Genomic DNA, 26,077 nt, shown 5'->3' with positions numbered 1-26,077 from the left:
TTTTTAGATATGTGCATGAGTCTCTGCATCATAAATTAGTAACGGCCGTGCCTTTGACAACTACCACTGAACCTCTTGTGCCTTACACTTAACCTCGCATGGCTCTAATCCTGCAGCTTTGGGACCAGTAGCAGAGAAATCTGGTTTTACTGGAAAGGGCCCTAAGGTTAAAGCGTAGGACGCCAGTTTAAAGAAAAACCAGTCCCTTTCTTTTGACTTAAGATACGTTTAGGAAAGCAGCATGTGTTTGGAAAGAAAGCGTCACGAGGTCAGTTTTTAGGAGAACATTTCTCAGAAATCTCATAAACGTGCGGGCTCTTTTATTACCCCATCCTCTTTCATCCAAACCTTACTCTGTAATCTTAACTAGCTTTGGTGAGGCGAGACATTTTTTGGGGAGAAAGAGTCCAATTATGCTAGAAAATTAAATACAAATACAAAATACATTTTTTTTTCTTAGCTTAGGGCTTTCGTATTTAACCAGCAGTCTAAAGAAGAGGCAGAGAACAAGGGGAGAAGGATGAGGAGGAAGAAGAGGAGGTAAGGGTTAAAGCATGTGATCATCCCTCTATGAAAACTGACATTAACCACACCTGCATTATTTCAATAACCCTCAATCATCTTCTATCTTCTCGTGCTTTAATCTCTACTGAACTGAAGTGAATGGGTGATAACATCTATATCTACCAATACTGGCACTTAATGCAGAAGGATAACTGAAAGCCAAAGAGAAACACAAAGACAGATATAACTTCTTCTTTGAGGGTGAAGCTGTAGCTATAAAATAACTGCAGTGAATGTAATCCATGTTGTCACCTTCTGCTTTGGTATCAGGGGTCATGCCTGAAATACATCATTAGTAATAAGAACTCTACCTGTCTTTCGCAGCTTTTCTGGCTATGCAGGAGTAAAAAACATGGCTCCTTACAGGGTGCCCATGTAGGTGATTGAGTTCTTCCAGCGCTGGTTTACCTGCACAGGGGGGTGACTTTAGGGTGTTTTATCAAAGGCTGGGTTAGCATTTGTGCATTGACTGGATTGTAAGGGGCTTAGGAGATCAATGCCTGGCTAGGAGCTCGATGTGTTGACTGATTGGAGATAAGCAGGAGAGCAAACAAGACTTAGAGAGTTTGGCGCTGAAAAGGAAGGAGAGAGAGAGGCGATGGAGTGGTAAAAGGTTGTACAGCAGGAGAAATAAAAGAGAAGAAAAAAAAACGCAATTGCATCATTTTGTCCCATAGAAAAAATGGTCTGCTGTCACATTCAATTTGCTGAATTGTTTTCCAAGGACTGAATTGCTGCTACACTGCAGAGATGCTATTGACAGATCTGGTCATTGTGGTCAACTTAAATTGTTTGCTGCAGCCCTGTTTTAGTGAATAAGGTCTTTTAGTGTCACTTTGGAAGAAAATAGTGCACACTGTGATAGCTGTAATCTTTTGTATTCCCTCTCAAAATTCGCTCCCTGCAGTATTTTTTTTTTTTTTTTGCACCCACTGCCCTTCCTCGCTATCTTTATCTCCCTCATATTGTGTTTTGTCTGCTGTTTCTCCCTCCCGTTGAGCTCTCCTTCTCTTTCGCCTCTTTAATTTATCGTTTCATCCTCCTTCTTCAGCGCTGGGCTCAATTATTCATCGACTCCATTGTTTTTTTTGCTCGTCTGAAATACTGTTTTGATCTTCTCTTCTATGCTCCATCTCAGTGAAAACAAGAGGCAGATTAAAGAACCTATTTATTTGTCATTTTAGCGTGCACATCACAGAGTCAAGGCCAATGAGGATGACAACTCAAATTCCCTTCTCCTAGGAAACAGCTCAGTGAAGTCTTATACAATGTACACAAAATACACACATGTAAGATTGCACTGCTGTTGTAGGGGAGCTTTTTCAGTGTGTGTGTGTATGTGTGCTTTTAAGCAACTACATAGTAGTACATGAGAGCATTCAGACTTTGAATAATTCTTTAACTCAACTTTAACTTTAACTCTAAAAAGCTGCTGTCATAGTTCTGGATGTTTGCCCATAAAGTCACCAAACAATGAGAATTTAAAAGCTGAATCACTACAGTAAAGGATAACTAAAAAGTAAAAGTATACATCAACAATTCGGAGTTTCTAAAAAAAACATAATGAAAGGAAGGACTAGAGTGAGTGAAAAAGTTAGAAAACAAAAAAATGTAACCTTGAAAAATAGAGGGAAGAGACCTCATCACTTTTCATAAGGACCCTCACCACATTCCCATTATCTCCTCCAAAAAGAGGTAATATCAAAGAATAGGTCAATACACTCTCTAACTCTTTGTTTAGCCATTTGTCCAGAAGACTCTGTCCCTGGTATGAAGAAGAGCCTGACAGAAAGAGAGAAAAGAGAGATGCAGAAAGACGAATGAGAGAGCAAAAGAGGGAAACTGAGACAGAGACAAAGCACGAGACAGAGATTGAAAAAAAACCCACTGAAAACAAAGTATTGAGGAAAAGAGACTGTAGAGAGAGAGGAAGAGTGAGAAAGAGGTAAATGTGAGCAGCTCAGGTAGACAGGCCTCGGGGTCTTCTAATTAAGTGAGGATGGGAGAGGCCGGCGGCCTGGTAAATGACTCTGTCACTTTAGTAAATGGACTTGGTGAGGAGTGAGGAGCCACACAGCTGGCATTTCCATTAGCACTGCCAGGCAACCCACCACCACATATACACAGACAGAAAGAAGACAGAAAGAGGAGGAAAAGAGAACAAATGCTGCTTTTCTTGATTTGCTCTCAGAGGAGAAGCTGTGAGTGAGTCATGCCTGGTGGTACCTGATCGGATGAATGGTGATTGTGAAGAGAATAAACTAAATCTGTCTGACTGACTGATGTATTGACTGTTATTGTGGTTTTTCTGGGATCTTTTGATTGTAATGGCAAAATCACTAATTATAGAGAATTGATGGAAAGACATGAGTATGCATTTTGACTTGCAAGATTTTCAAAAACTCTAAAAGTGCAGAAAAAAGGCCCACATGACCAATATTTGTCATGTTTTTCTGTGAAATCTGCAGATAGTTATATTTTTAATTACATCTTAGGAAAGAGTTTATAAAGTTAATACTGAATACTAACAACAAGATTAATTTAAGAGACAAGTGACTCTGCTCTTCTCGTTATTTTGAATGCTGAATCTATTCCAACATCGATGCTGCAGACAAATAGAGGTCCTGACTCTAAGTCGCTTGTAGGGATAAAGCTTGAATTCTAAGTTTCCCATAATGCACCTCAACAGTATCTTGCAATAGAAGTTTTGTTTTAATCTACATGTATCCAGATTACAACTGAGGCTTGCAATAGGAAAAAAAAGCTTATTGAATAAGATATTAACAATTCAGTAATTAAAAACAAATGTCTTGAGTGCAAATGTCTTTCAGAGTGTATTCATCAGTATCATGTTCTTTCTTTTTGTCATTTCTGACACTCAGCACTGAAAGAAAATGTGCTGTGCTGCGCTCTTCTCAGCTTTTCTCCATTTGATTCTTCATAGCCGGGCCTGACGAGGACTGCTGTGCATGAATTTGAATAGAAACTTGACTCAAAATCAAAACAATTCACAAATGCTGTCATGCATGAGCGACGCTTCATTGTTCTACTGAGTGTGGCTCTTGGTTTAGGCAGGGGACTGAGAACATGTGCCATTCAGAGTGGCTCCACGGGCCACGCTGGCTTATGATTGGCCTCATCCAATGACAGTCAGGGAGAGTCATATCTTTCCACCCCAATCACTGTCAAGCAACAGGCGGACCGGTTGTAGAGCCGATTGGAAGTGATTGAGAAGAAAGGGGAGGAGGGGGGAGAAATTGGTGTGAGAGAGAAAACCATTAACCTCCCAATCCATCTCGTCCTCTTTTCTAACCCTATCAGTCTGCTCCATCACGCCGTCCTTTGGGAAAAGACAGCGGACTAAAACAGAGAGAGAGATGAGAGGAAGACAGAGCTATCTAGTGACAGATAGGCTTCCATTAGGACCGATAGCATCATGCCTAAGACAAGTGTCTGAGTACACTTTTCTGATGGGCACGCACACACTCTAAAACGTAAACACTTCTCTTCAAAAAAGAAAAAAAGAGAGTGATAGGACAAATGAGAGAAAAACAGGAAATACAATTAAGAGAAAGAGAGGAGCGAAGATGAGAAGTTAATCTTATTAAGAGTTAGCAAACCATCGCTCTCTTTAGAATGACGGTATCCTTACTTCCTTCAAGATCATTGTATATATCAACCAGTGAAGTCATTAATAGAAATTCATTATTTTTATGGTAGTAGGGCTACTATTATCAAGAATCCTGTCTTGGTTGATCTGCAGAATGTTTCGTCATTATTTAACATTCAGTCAAATAAAATGGATAGATAGATAGATACTTTCTTGATCCAGAGGGTAATTCAAATGTAAGATGATTGTGAGAAATGCCTTTAACAGGTCACTACAGATTATCATTGTATGGTCTCTTTTTTAGCCCTAAGAGCCGACATTAAAATGCCAAATCTTCTGTCCATCTTTGAAAGAAAGGCGGAAAACTCCTGAGCCCTGAGAAACTAAAAACAGAAAGTGTTGGGTGTTCTACTTCAAAGGTGTCTCAATCTATTAATCTATAATGAGAAAGTTGTTCATATTTCTTTCCATTAATCAACTTGTGAATACACTGATGTACTATGTCAGGCAAAGAGAGGATCCTTGTTAAATGAAGAGAGGGGTCGGGGATTGAGGAGAACAAGCAACACTCACTATGAAGGTCACATAACGTCCTCGTTCTCTTTTTTTCATCATTGTGTCACTCAACAATTCTTTGTCATCTTTTCATACAATACTTCTTTTATATCATAATCTGACTTTAAACATGACCAACAAACTCAATTAACAGATACATGCTATAACATGAAAGGACAAAATCCATGCAGTGCATGTGAATGTCTACATGCATGTCTCACTAATATATGATTAATAGTGTGTGTGTGTGTGTGTGTGTGTGTGCTAAGAAAGGTGCTATAATGGTTTGAACTCTTGTAATTGAGTGCCATATACATACATGGCAACAGCAGCACCCACGCCAGCACCTCTCGCGTCTACTCACTGCCATCGCTCCGCTGCACCGGGTCTATTAACATTTACATAACAATGACCACGTCTGCGTGTGTGTGCGTGTCTGCATGGGCAGTCACGATTGGTGTGTGTGTGTGTGTGTGTAGTACAAGACACTAAAGTACTTATTCAAGCTTAAGACTCTCAAGCAAGTAAGAGGAAATAGATTAAGCTCAGATTGTGCTCGTAAATCTAAACAAACAGGTTGGAAGTTTCGGGGAAAAAGTACATTTATTTAACAGATAAGTGACACCGTTTTCTCCTCTTTTAATTCTGTTCAAACATTTAAGCAAATCACATCTCCTGTGTGCTGCCACACACGCAGTCTGCGGTATTTAAACACAACATTAAGCACTTGTTAACTTCGGGATTTCGTCAGCGAGCCCGAGTTTGATAAATTGTGCAAAATTAATCTTTGAGCTACTTAGAACTGACTGATTAGCTGTATCTAGTTCACTAAAATGTCGCTCTTGATTGATACTACCAGCTGCTTGTTATGTGTGTTGATGTCAGTCGGTGCTAATGTGTTTGCTAACGAGATTGGCAGCGAACCAGTAATATGTGAGTGCAAACAGATCGACACACACACACATAGGATTGATGTGTGATGAAATCCTATGGGTAAGATTTTACTTGATGAGGCCTTGTTGAAAGCAACAACACAATACACACCATTGTTTCCTTTTTGTGGGGACTCAAACCAGCATCTTGTGAATGGAGCAAGAACTTTGTGTGTGTGAGTGCATGAATACAGATTCCTTGGAGGGATGAGTGTCTTGGTGAAATGTGGAGTGGGAAATCTCTTTCAGGTTGTAAATGGAAAGCAGACAATGGTGTGTAAGACCACACATACATACAGACACACACACAAATATATGTTTGAATGATAAGTCTGTGTGCAAATGCAGATTCATACAAAAACATGCAGATGTGGCTGAATAAATGCACATGAAACATCAGTGGTACAAAACCCTTTAAATGTACACACACACACACACACACACACACACACACACACACAAGGTTGTAGCATGCTTGTCACTTGAACAAAGGTTGTCTCATGCACACACATAATAGATCGAGCCTTCTTCATCCTTCTCTTACAGTCATTTTCTCCCCACACCAGAGAATATGAATATTCATATTTTCACCAATTAGCCAGTACCACAAACTACATCCTTATCATATGCATGGCTGCTATCAAAGACCCATAGACGAGCACATCCATGTTTGTGTATGACACTCAGGCTGATTACAAGGAGACCGAGAACAGCAGCTGTGGCATAAAATTCAGTCGCATTTTCTACCTTTTAAACGGCAAAAGAGGGAATGATTGAAAGATGGAAAGTCCTGACTGAGCCGAGACATCAGGAGATCATTTCCCACAGTGGCTGTTTGTGTGCAAAACAGAGATGCTTCAAAAAGTTACTATGGAGTCAAAAAGTGACATTGTTCTTTGTGAAGGTAGGTTTCCATGTTTTAGTGAGAAGTAAAATCAATGTAACTAAAAGGCAAACTTTACCAAGTTGCTAATTAGAGAGGGAGTGTGTTCTCGTTTACACCACCAACAACAACAACAACACAGTTCAGTTTTTGGTTCAACGCTGCGGAGCCAAAAAGGAGGGGGTGAGACGCGCCTGTGTCGGAGCATAAACTGCAGCATGATAAAATAAACATGTCAGCCCGCTTCTACAATCTCTCAGCACGTTAAAATCCTCCACGATCTAAGATCGTTATATCGCCCACCACTAAGTTCAGAGATATGAAGAAGGCTGTGTGTGTGTGTGTACGACTTAAATAGATCCAAGCTGATAATGAACCTGAAATGTCAGCTGGTGCAATCTTTACCTGTTAGCTCACACACAAAGTTAAATGTGTAAATGGTATACAACAAGCACATGGTAACAAACAAGCACAACATCAGCTGGGGAAAGAAACTGATTATAATACCCTGGAAACACACAAGCAGAACACAAATCCCACTTAAACACACACACAGCAGGCCGCCCTCTCCTGCTGTCATATCCTCCATTGATAATAATGACAGTGATGAATATAGCTGGAACAGAACGAGTCATAAATCACCGAGCCTCACCCCTAACTCTGACTCACCGCATGGTCTTCATTTGTGTGCGAGTGTGTGTGTATATGTGTGTGTGTGTGAGTTTAACAGAGGGAGAGAAGGGAGAACTTGTCGTGGGCTACGCATCAGTGGATATGTCCAGTGACACCTTAATGTGCATGGCTTGTCTAAGGAACCCCCGCAGGCAACTGGCCACACACACACACACACACACACACACACACACACACACACACACAGATGTCAACTTGCAGCATGAGAGCAGGGCTGTGTGATCTGTTTCATCAGAAAATGGGGAAAGCATCCTTGCATTCCTTATGCAACCCCCCATGCTCAAACTCAAACCAGCCCGAGCACCACCCCTAAATTCATCGTGCTTCCATTCTTCTTCCATCCTTCTCTCAATTCCACAATTTTCCACCTCTGCCTCCTTGTCACAAAGTCTGTGTGTGTGTGTGTGTGTTTGTTTGTGAGGGTGAGAGAGGGAGAGGGAGAAAAGAGGGCCACAGCAGCGATAGTGAGAGATCATTAAAAACATGGGAATGGGATCAGTGGAAGGCAGACGAGAGGGGAGGACTCAATTTGGGCTTAGATGGAAACATGGGAGAGAGCGTGTGTAACTGTGTGTATCTGTGTGTGAGTGTAGTAGCAAATGCATGGATTTATAAAGCACTGGTGAGGGGGGCATGGTGGGATAGATGGAGGGCAGAGGATAAAGTCGAGAATAGGACGGAGGGCGAGAGAAGGGAATTGCCCCCTCTAGTCATTAGTGCTGAAAAGGAGGTTTAGCTAGGAGGTCTGGCAACCACAGACACCCCCCCCTCTCCAACCACCCCCTTCTGCTTAACCCGTGCCTGCTAACCATTAATGGGGATCAAACACACAGAGATGAAGGTGTATGTGTGAACATGGGTGGGGGGAGTTCAGAAGAAAAGGGCATGATTGGAGTCTGATAGAGACAGGACGTCCTTGAGCATAAATGTTGTACGCAGTGTGTGTGTGTGTGTGTGTGTGTGTGTGTCTACATACAAAATGTGTGAGCCTGAACGTATGTTCATGTCTTTTTTTGAGTGTCTTTAAGAGAAAACGTGCTTGAGTGTGTGTCCCCCCGTGCCCTTCACTGCTCTAGCTGCCAAGATAAAGTGGAGCAGGCCACCAAGTCACTAAGAAAAACTCACACAGGTACAACCTCAGTGTGTGTTACACTTTTTAAATTGTTGCGGCATATTGCTGGACAACATATTCAGTCAGTATGTTTTTCATGAAGTTTAAAGGTCCCATATTATGCTTTTTCTGGTTTTATATGCTCTTTAGTGTGTTTTCCAAGTGTCCTGTGCATGTTTAGGCACATCTATGTGCAAAAATTCAAAGTCTGCGGAAACCTACATCCTCCTGTTAGCTGTAGCATTAGCTGCATGTAACGCTCGGTTCTAGCCCCCCTCGAAAAAATGTTGCCAGTGTGACGTCTTGTCAGTGTGAGATCACTGATCTAAGCCCATTGGCTCGTTGTGGCAAGCCCAGCAGCTCATGATGCACGCCCGTTAACTTCTGTAGCACGCACATGATATGCTGTAGCCTGCGGTAGCACAGTAGTGCTAAGATGCTAATGTTTTTGCTCCCCGGCCCTCTGAGCCAGAGTGGCTGAGCGACTGACCAATTACGGCAGAGCCGACAGGCCGACCAATCAGATCAGACTTGGAACACGTGGAGACTCTGAACGTGGGCACTTCAGAGCCTTAGAGAGAGAGTCAGAAGCGAGCCGGTGCATGGAGCGGCAGAACATGAAAACAGACTCTTTTTTTTAACATACTTTAGTAGGTACATCGATTAAATATACGAACCCCAAAAAGGGCATAATATGACCTCTTTAAAAAAAAGTTGATTTAATTGTCCGTTCATGACTGGACTTTTAAAATACAGGTACACGTTAGTCTGACTGTTGGACTAACACACCAGATAATGCTGTTAGGGGTTTCTCTTGCATGTTATATTTACACTTCAATTGGCCCCAAACTGGCTAAAAACGTCCTGCACATGCTCCACAGTTTAAGAGCTGGGCTTAAACCCAGAAGTATAAATGCTCAGAATAAATGTTATGTGTTCAACCGGAAGAAGGTCCAATAGTTACCAGCTGAAAGGGATGTCTCGCCACCTGTTGTAGCACCTCTCATACATACTTTAGTAAAAAAAAATAAGTTCTCTCTTTGGTGCTTGTATAATGGGACATAGACAGTAGTCTAATTGCGCTGTACTGTGAATGTAAACGTACTGAGTGTCATCATATTCCTCATTCTTATAACAACAAATCCCAGCACTCACAAACCTGCTCCATGCGATCAAAATCATTCCCACACTGACTGCTCTGTAGCGAGCTGCCTACACTCCTTACATCAAATTGACAGCCTTTAAAACTCACATCTGAATCATTTGATATGCCAGTGCCTCCTACAACCTCACTTTTAATTAAAGAAGACAACATGTGTACTTAATGCAAGTGTTAGCAGCCATTGATATTTCCAACTGGCCTCCTTGCTCCTTCGTATTGCTGAAGCCAAATGCTGATTTATTCACAGTGACATGCGCCCATTCAGCATGATTGGAAATGCCAAATTCAAAAGGACGACACTGACCTGGAAACTGAGGCAAACAATTCTGAGTGAGCCGGACTAAGAGAAATATTCATCTTCCTTATAGGCTGGTCAAAATGTAGCCCTGCCAACATTTTTGTAGGTGATATTTATGATCATTTAAAAAAATAGAACTATGACTTGTTTTACATTTATTTAGGGTCTTATACTGTGTATCTACAGAAAATATTTCTTGTTCATATTGCTGTCTTTGTGCATACACAGAGTTTGAGCTGAGAATTCACAAAGGTCTTTGCATCTGGCTCACGAATGTGGCTTTGAAAAACTTTGTAAAATGCATATTTGTTTAAATTCTTCATTGCTTACTTCATAATTACGTGGTTACTTATATTACCCACTTCTTACCCGTTTTTTTTTCATGTTTGAAGATCATGTTATTTTGACAAGCTTCTTGTACATCTTTAATCAATGATGGACTGTGGTTAGGTTTATTAATGAACCACTGATATCATAGCAATACCTATACTTCTAATTTCAAATCATAACCAGCTGAATCTGCAAAAAGGATGTATCACAGATCATTTATTCCATTACTGAAGCTCCAGTCATGACCTATTGGCTTTTGTCTTAAAAGAGAAGAAAAAGGGGCTCTAGGCTTTAGTTCAGCAGGCTTCAGAACCAACTCTGACCTCAAAAGACTTTCACAAAACAGACCCCAGACACAGTCTGTTTATCACCCTTTTTAATCAGGCCATCTTTTCCCAAAGCCCGTTTTAGATCTTTAAATACTGACATATTCAAATCATGTACAACTTCGCTTTCCTGTCTCTCCCCTCCCTCCACCTCTGCTTCCTTCACTCACCGCACTAATGAGACAGAAAAACTCGGAGCAGCTGGGCCTGGGGAGCAACAGAGATGCGACATACCCTCCTCCGCCTCCCCCTCTCCCTCCCCTTCCTCTCCCCCCGACTCACCATCAAAGTAGACACGGCCTTTACCAGCGGTGGGGCTGGTAATGACCGCAGGCACACGCACACATGCACCGCATGTGACCTATAACACTCCCTATATGTCTGTGTGTGGGAAATGTCTTGATTATTAGCGAACCGTCATGGTGGTAATATGTGTAGCTGGTGAATGTTTGTGTGCGTTGCTGTGTAATTACATGCAGTGGGAGATGAGATGTGCTGTGATTGTACAGTGGGGGAGGGAGGGTGAAGATATACAGCAGCTAACGGCTAATGGGGGTGAGGTCCGCTCTGGACAGTTGGCACAAGACTGCAAAAAAGACTGTTGCAACATACGATACGACATCATTATTTGTATGTGTGTTTGTGCGTTTATATGTTTGTTTGAAAAAAATATGTAGCTGGAGCCGTTTGTGTTAACAAGGCATTGTTAGCCCTGTAACACATGCTGTATGAGGAGGCTCATGATGTCTACACACACCCATCATCACAGCAAACGGATATAGTTATTATGTAGTTATTTCATTAATGAATTCTATGTGAGTTGTTATGTTGTCATTTGGTTCCCGCACAGCAGCTGCACAGACTGTACTGTATGTGTAATGTGGCATTTCTGTTTGCCTGTTTCTTCATATATATATGTGTGTGTTTATCTCAAACAATGAGCTCACCTGTTTGTCAGTTAGTGTGTAGATGGTCTGCTGATCCGGGCTGAACAGCATGTCTCTCAGTAAGGGACTTCCTGCTTCGCTCACAGTCACCTTCTCGTAGAGCACGGCTGGACGATTGGGACTCACAGAGTTCACCAAGATCTAGACAGATAAAAAGAAACAGTCAGCAAACTGTAAACACCAAATATTCTTATGAAATAACAAAAAATATGAATATTATACCCATTTAATAACTTTGTCTTAGAAATAGGCATTTTTTTAGGCATTATCTAAAACATGTGTCATATAAAATAACACTGAAAAAGATGTGAAACATTTTCCTTTAGCTATAGTTCAGTCAAATGCTGACCCACCACAAAATGACATAATATCAATCTTTGCTTTCTAACATCTCTTGTGCTTGTCCTTGCAATATTCACAAACATTTCTCATATTGCACATTTCCCCTAAACCAAATATTAAACACATTATAGTCTCTGTGTATGTGTCTCCTGTGGAAGAAATAGCCTGTGTTTATTATGATACTCGTAGCCAGTATAAATCACATTTTTAGAAGAAGACAGACAGACTAAAGGCTAAATTGAATCGTGTTGTTAATAGAAGTATTGAATGTAACATCATTATTGTGAACACAGACATGATTACAGAGGTAGGTACATGGAAAGGAGCCTTATTGAATGGATAATGATGTTATTACAACAGAAGAAAATGATCTCAATTCAGCCCCAAACACTTTGAACATTGAAATGATCACCAAAAAGTGGTGTGTATGAAAACAATGTGGTTCTGCATGAAGCCCAGAAAGAAGAACATTGAGACTCCCTCTTTGGATTACAATGAAAACTTGATCATGTAATACAGCTGCAGACAAATCCAACTATTCTCTCAGTGCAAGCCAGCAGATGCACATACACACACACACACTCAGATTCTCTTTGTGCACTTTGGCGAATAATTTGCCCAGATATGGAAAGTATTGGTGCTGATAGAAGATAGCAGATTGGCTGGTATGGATGGCTGTGAGCCAAAGTCTTCTCAGCAGCAAATGAAAAGCACAGAGCAACGGGGGGGGGGGGGGGGGGGCAAGTATCAGCTCTCCATTACTGAGCTTTGTGGACTCGCACTGCTATCAGCACACAGTGACAAGGAAGGGACGGCTGGAAAATGATACTGAACACACACACACACCTTCACAAACACACCGAAGACACACACTGACAAATAGATTCACACCTGAATAGATGAAAATGATAAGATGACAACAGACACACACACACACACACACACACACACACACACATAAGATAATAGATATTCAGACACTAATATGTGCTTTGATGGATGCGAACGTGCATACACACACACACACACACACTGAAACACACTTACAGAGAGAGAGGTTGTGTGTGTGTGTGTGTGTGTGTGTGTGTGTGTGTGTGTAAGAGAGGAAGAGAGAGGGAGGCCACAAAGATGGAGAGAAAGAGCTCATCAGGCTGTGATAGATCACGGGAGAAGAGAGGAAATATGGATGTTATTATCTAGATAATGGGCCTGTAAACAAAGGATACATTTCATTCACGGATGGCTCACGTCTAGATTACTCACATATACACACACATACACACACACACACACACAAGCATAGTTTTTAAGTATTGACAACTTAAATATAGAAAAAATAAACTGAGAGGAGAAACAATACTTATTGTTCTGTGGGCTCCCAGCATCCTTTTCACCCCTTTCCTCTCTCAGGAACAAAAGATGCATTTCAGTTGGCAGCTACATCTATCTCTGGACCAGACACCCAAGTCCAGTTCACTGGCTAATGACCAGTCCCAGACTAGGCTGGTTTTTGCAAAGACAAGCACACAATGAAAAGGAGAATGAAAGCTGTCTCTCTTAACAACTGACAGCTCTCTCTATTTGTCCATTCAGATGTCAAAACCACTTCAGACTGACAATGGTTAAACATTGCTTAATTAAACTTTTTTTTCCCCTCCTGTCTGAATTCCATTGTAGTTATTTATTTAATTTTCTATCTTTCTCTCACTTTAGTCTTCGTCTTTGGATTCATCATGCATTTCAAACAGCCCTTCTAAAATAACGTGTGAGTGGAGTGAGAAAGAGAGAGACACAGGAGAAAAGCGAGTGGGAGTAGGTGACATGTGAAAACAACAGGTAATAAATCGTCTCAAATCAATTTTTTTTTACCACGGGTGCTGCAGCCAAGAAAGGGCACCGAAAGTATGGAGACCAGGGAGAGAACAAAGGATTATGGGACGTAAAAAACTAAACGAATGAAGAGATGGATGGATGTTTGTCAAACTGAATCAACTTGAGCTAGTGCGTCTTGGAAACATGCACTGGAATGTAATTATCAGGTTAACTGTGGGTGCTGTACATTTCAGGGGGTGTGGAACTTCTTTTGGAAGCGCACATTGTTCATGTGTGTGTGTTTGTGTTTGTGTGTGTGCATATGTCTGTTTCTCATCATTATCTACAAGCACCTGTGGTGTTATTGGCATGGATAAATCTGTTTTTAACACATGTATAAATTCACAGGTTTATGTTTATATGCGTTTTTATGTAAATGTATGTGTTTGAGTGTAAATGTGTGTGTCTGTTTGCTCAGTCTAGAAAATCAATGCAGCAGTCACTGATGATGGGAGACGATGCTGCTCTCTCGTTGTCTCCTTTGTATTGCTCGGCTTTCCGCTAAGTGCTTGATGGATGGATTCATAGAGTGATGCAGTGCTTGTGTTTTCAGGAAAAGCCCATCTCTATGGTCTGTCAACATGTACAATGTAACATTAACAGACCTTAAACACATTAGAGGCACTGTCTTAAGTAAAGATGTAGAGGAGGGAGGAGAGGATGGAGACGAAGCAGACAGTTTAAGAGCGGGGGAATAATGAGGAGTGAAGCCACAGGCAGAGTCTAGTGGATGAATTACCTGCAGTATGAGAAAACAACCTTCTATTCCTAGCAGTTGCTTTGTTGTTAAAATTTAACTTCACTGACTTTTTAGAACTATAACTCAAAGATCCTCCAAGTTTGTTATTACTTCCAGGATTGTTGATGATAATAATGGTGTAAAATTATATTTGAATCAGTTGGTCTCTGGAGAGAAGTGACCCTGAAATGTTAAAAAATAAAAAACTCAAATCTGCTATTGTATGCACTAAATGAGTAAAACAAGTTGAATAGTAACTTTAAGCACATCCCTTTAGAGGGGCCTATTTCCAAAATTCACTTACATTCCCAAACATCCCAGGAGATTTTATAACCATCCTTGACTTTCCTCATCTGCGTCATGCGTCTAGATATTCATAAATCCTGCATGAATCCAGTATATGAGAAAGCATTATCACTACGTCCCTCCTAATCCTGCAACAAAAATCCTTCTCTTTTTTTTGCATGTACACCGCCCTCAACCAGCAGATCTACCCAAAAGCCCCTAATGCAGGTTTTTATCTGTACCAGGCAGACCTGGTTAGCTCTGATAGACACACGGGATAGCTAGCTGGTGATAGGGTGGCTGGCAGTATGAAGGTGAGAGAGTCGGATGATAAGACATTGGCGCGTCAATGAGAGTGATGCCTGTCATAGCTGCAGCTGACAACTGACGGAGCTTGTGTACATGAAAGAGAGACAGACAGATATCATCAACTGTGTGTCTTCTATTGCATGGATGTGCTATGTAGAGAGAGAGGAGGGGGCCAAGTGAAGGGAGCGAGGCAGTGAAGAAGGACAGGAGGAGCAGAAGTAGGATGAAAGACTAGAAGAGGAAGTTTTATTCAAAGAAGCACTTTCTGTATAGAAATGTTCATGCAATACTTTTAAATAAATAAAGGGGGACTAAAATCAAGAAAGGAGGTGACAAGGAGAAAATTCTAAAGACTCCAAGAAAAAAAAAAGAATTAGCTGCTAATGAAACCAAAGGGAATGAAATGGTCCAGGTGTTCCCATGTCTGACAGAAATCCATAACACACCAGCACAAGCATGACGACCGAGTAACGGCTTTGACATTTCAAAGCAGGTTTTCAGGATGTGTGTGATCATAAAGCATACTTGGCTAACTTAAAGCATGTAGGGAACACACAAACACACACAAAAACATGTGCACACTCCTCTTTATAGAGGGGTGTATGTGACATATCTAGGTCTACCTGCACTAAATGGTAACAGGCCCCACATTCCTGACTTTGTTGTGAACATGTGCATGTGCATGTGCATATGTGTGTATTTGTGTGTGTTTGGGGGGGCCCTTGTAAAGAGGGGGATTTGGTGTGGCCCTCTCCTCAACCGAAGGAAATGAAGAAAAACAGCAAGAGGGGTCAAGGTGCTGCAGTCACCTCACTGTGGGTGAAGGAGTGATGAAGTGGGTAACGGCGTAAACAACAGACAACAATATTTGTACAAGTGGACTAGGGACTTCTTTAATAATGGAAGATAATATGATCAAGTGGTTGTTTGTGCTGATTTACTAATTGTTATTAATATGTATTAGTGATATCTTCAAGCTTTGGTTTAGGATTTTGTGGTTGCAGACCTGCTTTTTTATGCAGTTGATCAAGCAATGTGTTCAAAAGCTCCCTCAGCATATTAATGGAGCTTATGGGGAAATGTTCCCTTTTTTTTCCTGTTTGACCTGCTGCTGTCAAGGTCAAGAATACGATTTACCCGTGAGCATTCAAGTCAACATGAACAAGTAAAAGAAAATGCAATCTACAGGTCAATGCAAAAACAGGCCATCTGCACGTTATACTAAAAATAATACAATCAAAAACGATTTCTGTCATTATACCAAATTTCAAGCAAGAAAAAAATAGATCTGAACTCAAATAACTAATAAAAAATGCACAAATTCAACAATGACTCTGACCTCAAAGACACCCTGCAATGTCGATGTAAAGGAAAACTAAAAACCGCTCTGACTACAATATATATGGTTCACTGTGGGAAAACTTAACGATAGCTTCATGTAAACGTCTCCCGTATCCCTTGTGTCCCTCTTTAAGCTGTGTTTTCTATCAGCAGCAGGGGCGTCCAGATAAAGGGGCTGAAATCACTCACTTCCTATCGCACGGTGAGCCTGGCAGATCCTGAACGCAGCAAGATGCAAAACAAATTCATCAAGTGTTCTCCGACCGCATGAAACATGAGGAAAGGTACTCTTCCCCTCTCTCCGAGTGTGTATCTGTGTGTTTTCAGTTCCTTACAGTAATACAGGAGAACAGGGGCACTAGCACTAAGCACTTCAGTCTGTACGCTCAAACACAGACACACACACATGCATGCAGGCCAAGAACAGTCGGTTGTGGTAGAAATGTTGACCTTATGGTGCTACAGTGCATCGTGAGTGAGAATAGAGTATTCCCTTGATAAATTAAAAACTGGAATGGAAAGAATCTTTTTTATTTCATCCATTTTTTTTTCCTCCCATAGCTGTGTGGGTTGGTTTTATTATGCATGTAATTTTGTCTGTGTGAGCTAGAAGATGGGAGCAGATGGAGCATCACACATGAGTGAGTGATAGGCCTGATACATCTATTGGACAAATCCCCCTACACCATCATTACACACACACACACACACACACACACACACACACACACACACACACACACACACACACACACACACACACACACACACACACACACACACACACACACACACACACACACACACACACACACACACACACACACACACACACACACACACACACACACACACACACACACACACACACACACACACACACACACACACACACACACACACACACACACACACGACATATAGCATAGCTCAGAGTAAAACTATAGCATATGTGGGTCAGACAGTCAGAGAGCAAACAGCCATTCCTTCAACAACACCAAGACAGACAAAGAGTGATGGTGACAATGATGGAGGAGGCGTGCACTCAAACACATACATACACCCACACTGACACACATGCTGAGTGGAATGTCATTGTGGCTGCTATATAAAAACACAGTGTGTGTCTAGAGCGGGTTATTTTAAGGTCTGGGAAGGAGAGCAGATGCAACCATGAACTTCAGTCGCTTCTACTTTAAAAAATGGTTTATTGGTGTGAATTATGAAAGAATCTTTGAGACTTTGCATCATAGGAAGCCTTGCATAGAGCTTCAAAAGAAGTTTCTTTGTCTTTTTGTTTAACACATACATAAGCAACCAAAAGATTAAATATCCTATACTAAGACAAGATGGGAGATGATGGAAATATGTGGACGAGCTTAATGGAGGTGAAATCTTCATATCCTCCCGTTTTACTTACAACTTTACTTTTCAGGAACTCTCCGGTAAAAACTCAGTCGCACTGCTCTTGTAAATCTTCCATTCACCACCAAACATTACTGACACTAATGCACACACACACCTTCAAAGTGCTTAGAAGCTCAAAGAATTATGGCGTCTCAGGTGCTCGTCTATCATGATTGCTACTCCAGTAAAAGACAGTTCCTAAAAAAGACTATTTTTTCTCATTTTATGTTTAAACTTGAGATAAGCTCCAGCTGCCATGACTGTCTATTGTTCAAGTGCAAAAAGAAAATCAGTTATAAGGGAAGTTGAGATTTGGTCAAATAAAAGGATTTTCTTTCAAGAGCACTGTCTTCATCAATTGACAGAGTCTAAATCAGGCATTCTGGACTCCTTTTTGAAACTGCACCTGACAGATTTCTATTCAAGCGTTCGTCGGTGTGTTCAAATATGCCTTCATGTAATGCAGAGCATCCTGTCATATCAGGTTACTTGCTATGCCAGCTCTTATCAACTGGCTTGGGTATTCACCCACATGTCTGCACCATGGTTATTCATGTGTGAGCCTATGGCCTTTCACCAGCAGAGCTTAGAAAAGGTCACATACTCACACACACACTATTACACACACACATAAACACAGATGCAACAGTCTGTGGAAAGAGTGGAGGGAAGAAAAAACACAAGAGAGGAGAGGAACAAAGGCCACATGTGGTATGATTCTCCCTGCGCACATGCAAGCATACAATAGAGTGTAAACCGGCCGAAAGAAAGGAAGATGCTTTAACAGTAAATTAAATCTATTCATCACTGTTCAGGCCTTTTACCTCACGCTCTGAAATTAAAAAAGACCTTCAATGTCTACCAATGTCTCACATCCTAAGCCCTCCCCTGAGATGCATTTCTCTTCTTTCCTCTCATTCATGTCTCATGCATTCACCTATTTCCCCCTCCCTCCTCTCTCAAACACCCTCCCCCCCTGTTCCTTCCAGATGAAATGCCTTTAGCAAGCAGTCGTCAGATAAGTGTGTGTAGTGAGTCGCTAGACACAGTGCGGCGGCGGTGGCATTTCATCTTCCGACCGTCACTAAATCACACTAACTCAATCATCTGCATGCAATTACATACACATACACACACACACACAGGCCTGCAAGTGTGAAAAGTGCTGCATCTAGAGAGGTGCTTTACTGTGACTGATTTTATCAGCTGTCTTGCAAACGGGGGAAGAAACTGCACCACAACATTATCATATACAATAAGATGAGACTGGAAGATAGAGCTTTCCAATTGAATGCCTTTTTAGTGTCGCCATTCAAATGAGAAAAGACCTCCTCTTACATTGAGGCGCAACACATATCCCTTATGGGATATCTCAACCGAAACAAAATTACACATTCACATTTAAGACTGCTGAGAGGATATTTATGTTGAAGACATAAAGTGAATACACTTAAAGACTGGATTTAATATTCAGTCCACTATGGGAGTGTGAATGTAAGAATAGCAACTTAGCCCATTATTCTTCCAGTTGCATCTTTGCTAACCCTGAAGAGCCACAGGGAAACACAGCGAGCCATGCTAACACGCTGCTAGCCTCATCAGATAGGAAAGTTGGGAAACTAAACAAAGATTGGGAAGAGTGCTCAATGCATTGAGGGGGAACAGATGCTATCATCTATGGAGTGTGTATGTGGCTTTGAAGAGCGAAGTGGAGCACATACAAACACAGGAAGAGATCGGCTGGGGAGAAGAGTGTTTGTGTAGGAGTGGGGGGTGGGTGTATTTGTATGGAAGAAAGTGTGTGTGCATACAAAGTGTGCCAGGCAGTCTATCAATTTGCATGTGTAGCAGCAGAACGATCCACGCCTGCAGTGACTACATGCAAGTGTGCAACCGTGTGTGCCGAGTTAATCGAAATCAGAAGCATTAAAAAGGCATCAATTAATGGATTGGAGAAATGTAAACCATAAAACACACTCCCACTCCTGATGTGACATTTTGCAGCGCTGCATGACCCAACATTTACCGACTAGATCCGCCATTCACTGGGAATACAGCAAATGGGACCTAATCTTGTAGCCAGCTATAATTATCAAGGTAGGTATGTGTGTGCGTGTGTGTGTGTGTGTGTGTGTGTGTGTGTGTGTGTGTGTGTCTTCCTGTGGGAGAGCCAAAGTGATTACATGGCCACTGGTGCCTCTAATAGCATCTTTTAGGGAGAGAGAGAGGCAGAGATGAGTGATTTCCATCTTTCTTGGGAAGGACCAGTATTATGGCGGAGGAATTCTTTAGTGGTTAAGATGTGGGTCTGTTTTGACTGTGCCGTCATGTATGAGTGTGTATTGTGTGAGTGTGAGGGTGGGTGTGCAGATGTTTGTAATAGACGTAACACAAGAGGCTAATGGGAGCCAGGCCAAAACCACACCTCAGTCTAATGTGTGCCAAACCATTTCTCACCACAAATGCCTGCCTCTCCTCCGCCTCTTTCATTTCCCTCTCTTCTCTCTGTTTCCTCTGTTTTATCTTCGGCTGTAAGCCCCACCTCTTTTTGTTTTGTTTTGACACTTTGCCTTCTCCTTTGATCCTTCCTGTTTTCCTTAGAATTCCCACCCTTACATCTTAACAGTATCTTCCCCTTTCTGTCTTTCCAACTCAAAGCAAAAATGTAAAATGTAAAACCTTACTCAGCAAACCACAAAACACCCACGACTGAAAGAGAAATGATGAGAGGGAAGAGAAAGAGAGAAGTTGACGTAAACAAAGTTGAGATGAGCACAGGGCACAAAATGGCAGAGACCAGCAAACCTCAGCATGGATGAGTTGGCAACAAAGACATGTTTTAAATTAAGAATAAGATTTCCCTTAACAATAGGAAGCTTGGTGGTTTGAATAAGAGGAGGTTTTGGGGGGGGGAGAAAAGTCGGGACAGAACACACGCACACACACAAATTGAACGTCTGGCAGTTGTAGAGAACGAGGAATGCAGATGGTGTTTAAAATGAGCTTTTATAGCGTGGTTTAGAGAGATTTACAGCAGTGGTCGTCGGCCTTGTGTGTGTGTGTGTGTGTGTGTGTGTGCGTCTGTGTCTCATCAGTGAGTGGCAGAGGGCTAGTATGGTACACTATTCACAATGTAGGCCTGTAAGTTAAGTGTTCCAGTAAGATGAACCGCGCCGCCCTAAGACAAAAACACAGTTGTACTTCATTTCTGTTTTCTTATTGTTGAGTCTCATGACGTAGAAAAATATGTCCATCACTATTAAGTGCACCACAGGCTGATGTCTTGTTTTCTTGGATCCATTCACAAAACTGAAGATACTCAATTCATATTTGCATAAGCAAGCCCAAAATACAACTGCAAAAACTTTAAAATAAGCAATGTTGGGGGTTACTAGACACTAAAGTATAGCACGCTGACAGGTCAGAAACATAATAAGTAATATTACCTTATATAATCATTCTTTTCAGGATACTACAAAATTAAATTCACTTAAGCTATACAGAAGTCAGAGAAGCTCTCTAGGCTAGCATGCTATAATGCTAACTGTCATGTAATTAGCTAAATAGTCCGTTAGCAAGCTTGTTAGCTCACAACTTATTAAATAAGAGGCTACAACTATTCCCTTTCTGTGGAGCAGTTTTTTACTTGACAGAGGGTCAATACATTTACAAAATATTGAAAAGGAGCTAATGTTATGTTTTTTAATTAATAGATAAGGTTAGATTTCTCTATTTAACACTTTCTGCCTTATACCTCAAAAATCACTTAACAGTTTAAACTTGATATTCAAGGTTCATCAAACACAAAGTGAACATTTTAGATGCCAGTTTGAACAACAATTGAATCTCATTCATTTACTTTTCATTGAAGAACTAAACCTGAATATTACAATTGTGTTAGCTATTGCAAAGCTAACTTTGCAGATACTGTATTATCATCCGCTCTAGCAGTGTCTGTAAGTTACACACTGTGTAAGGAGGTCAAAAGTGCAACGTCAAGTAAAGGTATACTATGTTGGTATGACCTCTGTGTGGGTGTGTGTGTGTGTGTGTGGGTCTTTGTGTGCGCGTGTTGTTCCTGGTTACTGTAGAAGAGTGGAGGAGGCACATTCCTGACATGACTGCCCTAATCCTGCCCTTCAATACAATCCTCTTCTCCCTCACCAACAGTGTGAGTCTGTGTGAGTTGGTGTTTGCCTGCAAGTATTTTAATACATTTGTTTGTGTCAGAGCACACACAAGTCTAGTGTTATCCACCAACACACTCGGTATACCATGTTTAACTTGAAAGACATCGGCATAGCAACCTCGTAACACACAGAGCATGAGTGAGGGAGGAAGAGATGGGGAGTGTGTGGCAGCTCCACATGACAGGATAGTTTCAGGAGGAGAGGAAAAGAGCGTGGGGGGGAAATGAACTTTGGGTATGAGTCAAAAATATCAAAATCTGTGTCTTGCTTTTGACTCTAATGGTGTTGTGGTATGTGATGTGTAGGTCTGTTGGGGTTTCTGCTGTTAGTTTAACACGGCTGGACTCTATTTGTGTTTGTCCGGGAGGCAGATCTCTGTTTTTCCTGGCATGAGGTTAAATGTAATGCCCTCTGCTGAGAGAGGGGGAGAGACGTGTCCTGATGGATGAGGTTGAAGTTAAAGTCATACTTGCTCTTATTTTGGACTTCAGGATGTTCAAGTTTGTGCATACAAGGTGCACAAAGTCAAAAAACAATGTTGAATGTTGAAAGGGAAGAGGTTTGCAGATTGTGTTCATTAACAACAACCATGAATAAAAACACTTTACTGGAGCCACATTTTTTTAGTCAATAACTCGCGCAGCTTTTATCCTCTCATGGCTCCATCCACAGGTGAGACCACCCTCTATATTTTTGCCAAGATTACTAACTCTGAGTAGGAGCTAGAGGAAAGTCCCTGGCTTTGGTTCGGGGCCTGATGTCGGGAATCCACCTATGAGTCCGAGGAATGGAGAAAAAGGAGAAGTGGGAAAACCGCCACTGACAAGAACACAAGTGAGAGTTGGAGTAATGTGGCTTTCACACCTCCCCTACACTTGTTCAATGCTTTTTCTTCCATCGCTTCATCCCTGTGTTGTTCATTCAGCGTTCTTCTCCTCTTTATATTTTTATATCTTGTTCCATCTCTTAACTCAGTTTCCCATTTTCACTCCCTCTCTTCCTCCCTGCCGGCTCATTCAGCTCTCCTAGTGTGCTGTAATAGTCCACAGGGACAGACTTGGCTGCTGCCCACCAAATACAACAAGCATGACTGATTCAAGAGCCAAGAGACTGGACTGGACAGAGAGGGAGAATATGTTGCCCTCCATCTGTGTGTGTGTGTGTGTGTGTGTGTGTGTGTGTGCCTATGTGTAAAGAGAGGGAGAGGGATAGAAAGTGGAAACGAGTGAAGTCCTAAACATGTTGGTATAAAATAATAAAACAACTGAAGGATGAGAAAGAGACAATGAGCTGTTAAATTTATAGAGAGGACACGGAATAACAGACCACACATTGCTCTGACCCTATTTAAACACAAATGTGTGTGTGTGTGTGTGTGTGTGTGTGTGTGTGTGTGTGTGGTGTGTGACGGAGTAAGGGGACAGCTGTGGAGTATACATAGTGACATTTAGCAGATGTGTTCGCCAAGGGTGTGCAGGCACATGTGCATGAGCGCACACAGCACCGAGACATGACCTAGTCCCCAGTGCTATTTAATGGCTCATAGTCGTGATATGACTCATTAAATGGCGCCAATGGAAAGGAAAAATGAGGAAGATACAGTTTTTGACATTTATTTAACCTAAGCCTCCTATTTCATAAAGTTTTGCAATGTTTAAAAACATCATCTTGCACAATATCTGACCTTCCCTTTGGAATTTGGATCAACTGAATCAGCATATCTTGAGGTACACAGAAGGTAAACAGGACTTTTGGGGTGCAAAGTGAGACAAATACAAATTCAAAGTTTAAAAAAAAAAGGCTTCAACAGGATGTTGGTAACAGTAAAAAGAAAAAAAAAACAGATAAAAAATATTTTCTATATTGCAGGTAGACAGAAATCGTAGAGTCTGTTCCCAGAACTTTGTCTCAATTTCTGTCTCGATTCTCCTGGGAAAAAAATATAACCTCTAGGTTGTAGCAAGTAAACCATCGGCATGCATAGATGTAAGAATACCATACAAGACATGCCCAATGCTACAGAGACTAGATGCAGAAGAGTCCATTTGAGCTGCTTAGCCCCAAGCCCAGCAAGATTCATCTGAAAGGCACTTCTGACCAAGTGTCAAGTACACAATTTATTCTGTCCTCCAGGATCTGTTTCTTGCCAGTATACCTTTTAAGGAGGTTAATGACATCCACAAATTATGTCTCTTCTTGCCCAATGAATGTATAAAACAATGAGGGAGAAGATTGTCTCCCTACCAATTACTAGAGCTGAAGGGAAATAAAATCCAGCCCACAACATTTAGGTCAATGAAAAGCATCGATAGCTTCGCTGTACAAGAAAGTGGCTGCAGCTTTCCAGCCTATGGGCCCAGCTGAGTAGGAAGATCATATACTTCTAGACGTGGGCTGCAGGTTTGGCGTTGTGCACTCAAATAACATCTATTAATACCTCCACTGCTCAAACAGCCACTTTAGACCGCCTTATGTAACCGTGGGGTCACAGCGGGCACATATAGAGATAGACTACAGATGACAAGGTGTACAGTATGAACTGGAATACACTCCTCTGCACACACAAACCACTCACTGCCTGAACTGGAGCTGGCTGGCAAACTAACACAGCCGCGCATTCTCACACACAAACACATAAACTCCAGGCATGCCATAGCAGAGCCTGAGCAGCTGGTAATGCCAGGTGGAAGACAGATGCCCCGCCTCTGGTTTGGCCTGTAGCCATGGCAACACAATGGGTGTGTTCTCTGGGGAGGAGCTGGGGGCGGGTTTGGTCGACACCCAAAGCTGTCCAGATGATATAGCCCACCCACGATCAACCACATTCCTGTCAAATTATTTCAATTAGAAGCTGTAATAGACTGGCTCTGTTTGTTTCTGCGGGTTTATCGGGGGCTGGGCCGCAGTCATACAATGAGCATGAGCTAATTCGGCAACATCCAAACCAACAGGGACAAACCCAGGGAACCGCAATTGTAAGCGACCTTTGTAAGTGTTAGTTAGTCTTTTGTTTTAAATAAAGTTTCTTTCCCACATAGAGAATGGTGTTTCATGATTTATAGTACACTCAACCACAACTATAATACTGTGTTTTAATGTGTTGAAAGAGCTGAACTTGAGCAAGCTCTAGCTACAAACAAAGACAGGGGCAACACTTCACAAAGAAAGGACAGAGATAGGATGACCCACAAAGGGTCAAATGAGGAGAAGGAAAGAGTAGAAAGCATGAAAAACTAAGTGACAAGTGTGAGACCGTTTTTAAATCAGAGGCTGCTCGCTGCCAATTACTAACAGATATTGTGTGTGTGTGCAGGGTGTCTGTGTCAGATAGCAAACACAGAAAGAGGAAAAGCAAAGTTTTCTACAGTGGTGGCTGGCCGGCTGAGACAACTCTCATAGCTCTCTGTCAGGGAGGAAGAACATGACAGATGTGTAGAGAGACAAGAGAGGAAGAGGAGTAGATGCAGGAGGGCAGGATTAAAAGAAAAGCAGAAGAAAAGAATGTGTGGAAGATTACAACAGCAGATGAAGACACTGACAATCAATGTCTTGCTAAAAGGAGGAGGGTTTGGGACAAAATCTGAATCTAGAGCGAAAAACTCAAATAAAGGATCGGTGTCTGAATATGTGAACATGACTGTTTCAATGCCCATCCATGAGCCACTTTTTGCAATCCTAGAGATCTACCAAAAATACCAAATTCAACCCTTTCCCCCTCTGCCTGAGGTCCAATTCTCAACTGGTTAAAGTCAAAATGTAGTATTCCAACAAAAAATACCAGTCGTATTGGCAGCATCACTTGATCAGAAATGGCACGGGCATCAGGATTCTGTGCACCACCATCAACATCTAAAGGAAACGCCTGTAGTATGTGTGCCGAGTCGCTGACAAAGCAGCCTCTGACACGTGTCACTGAGCATTACATTTTGCTCCTCATCCTCTTCAGTCTGCTTCCTATAACCATGTCTCTCCGTCTGCGTCGCCAGGGCACTTAAAAACATTCAAACCAATTCCATTGAGCAACAAAAGTGAAATTGAGTTAATGTGTGTCGCCTATTTGACATGCACACAGAAATTGCTCAACTGGTGGGACAGCTTTCGTTGGACCAAAATAGGCAAGAGAGAGGAAGAAAGCACGGCAAAGTTTCCAGACAGTCAGCTGAGTGCACTGGACTGTCACA

At 41.7% G+C, this 26,077-nt stretch overlaps 2 protein-coding genes across 5 annotated transcripts in view; both read right to left on the bottom strand.

The window, feature by feature from the left end:
- The window catches only part of LOC132977512 (MICOS complex subunit mic25a-like), a 291,593-nt gene that overhangs the window by 89,510 nt on the left and 176,006 nt on the right, over positions 1 to 26,077 (bottom strand). The window lies entirely within an intron of this gene.
- The window catches only part of LOC132977505 (plexin-A1-like), a 178,636-nt gene that overhangs the window by 85,230 nt on the left and 67,329 nt on the right, over positions 1 to 26,077 (bottom strand). For all 4 annotated transcript variants that reach the window (XM_061042116.1, XM_061042119.1, XM_061042118.1 and 1 more), the window contains exon 4: positions 11,412 to 11,552. In XM_061042116.1, the coding sequence (XP_060898099.1) occupies positions 11,412 to 11,552 (141 nt within the window). The remainder of the gene's footprint in view (positions 1 to 11,411; positions 11,553 to 26,077) is intronic.

The sequence above is a fragment of the Labrus mixtus genome, chromosome 7 (genome assembly GCF_963584025.1).
Source record: "Labrus mixtus chromosome 7, fLabMix1.1, whole genome shotgun sequence".
NCBI lineage: Eukaryota > Metazoa > Chordata > Actinopteri > Labriformes > Labridae > Labrus > Labrus mixtus.
This window is presented reverse-complemented; position numbering and strand designations above follow the sequence as displayed.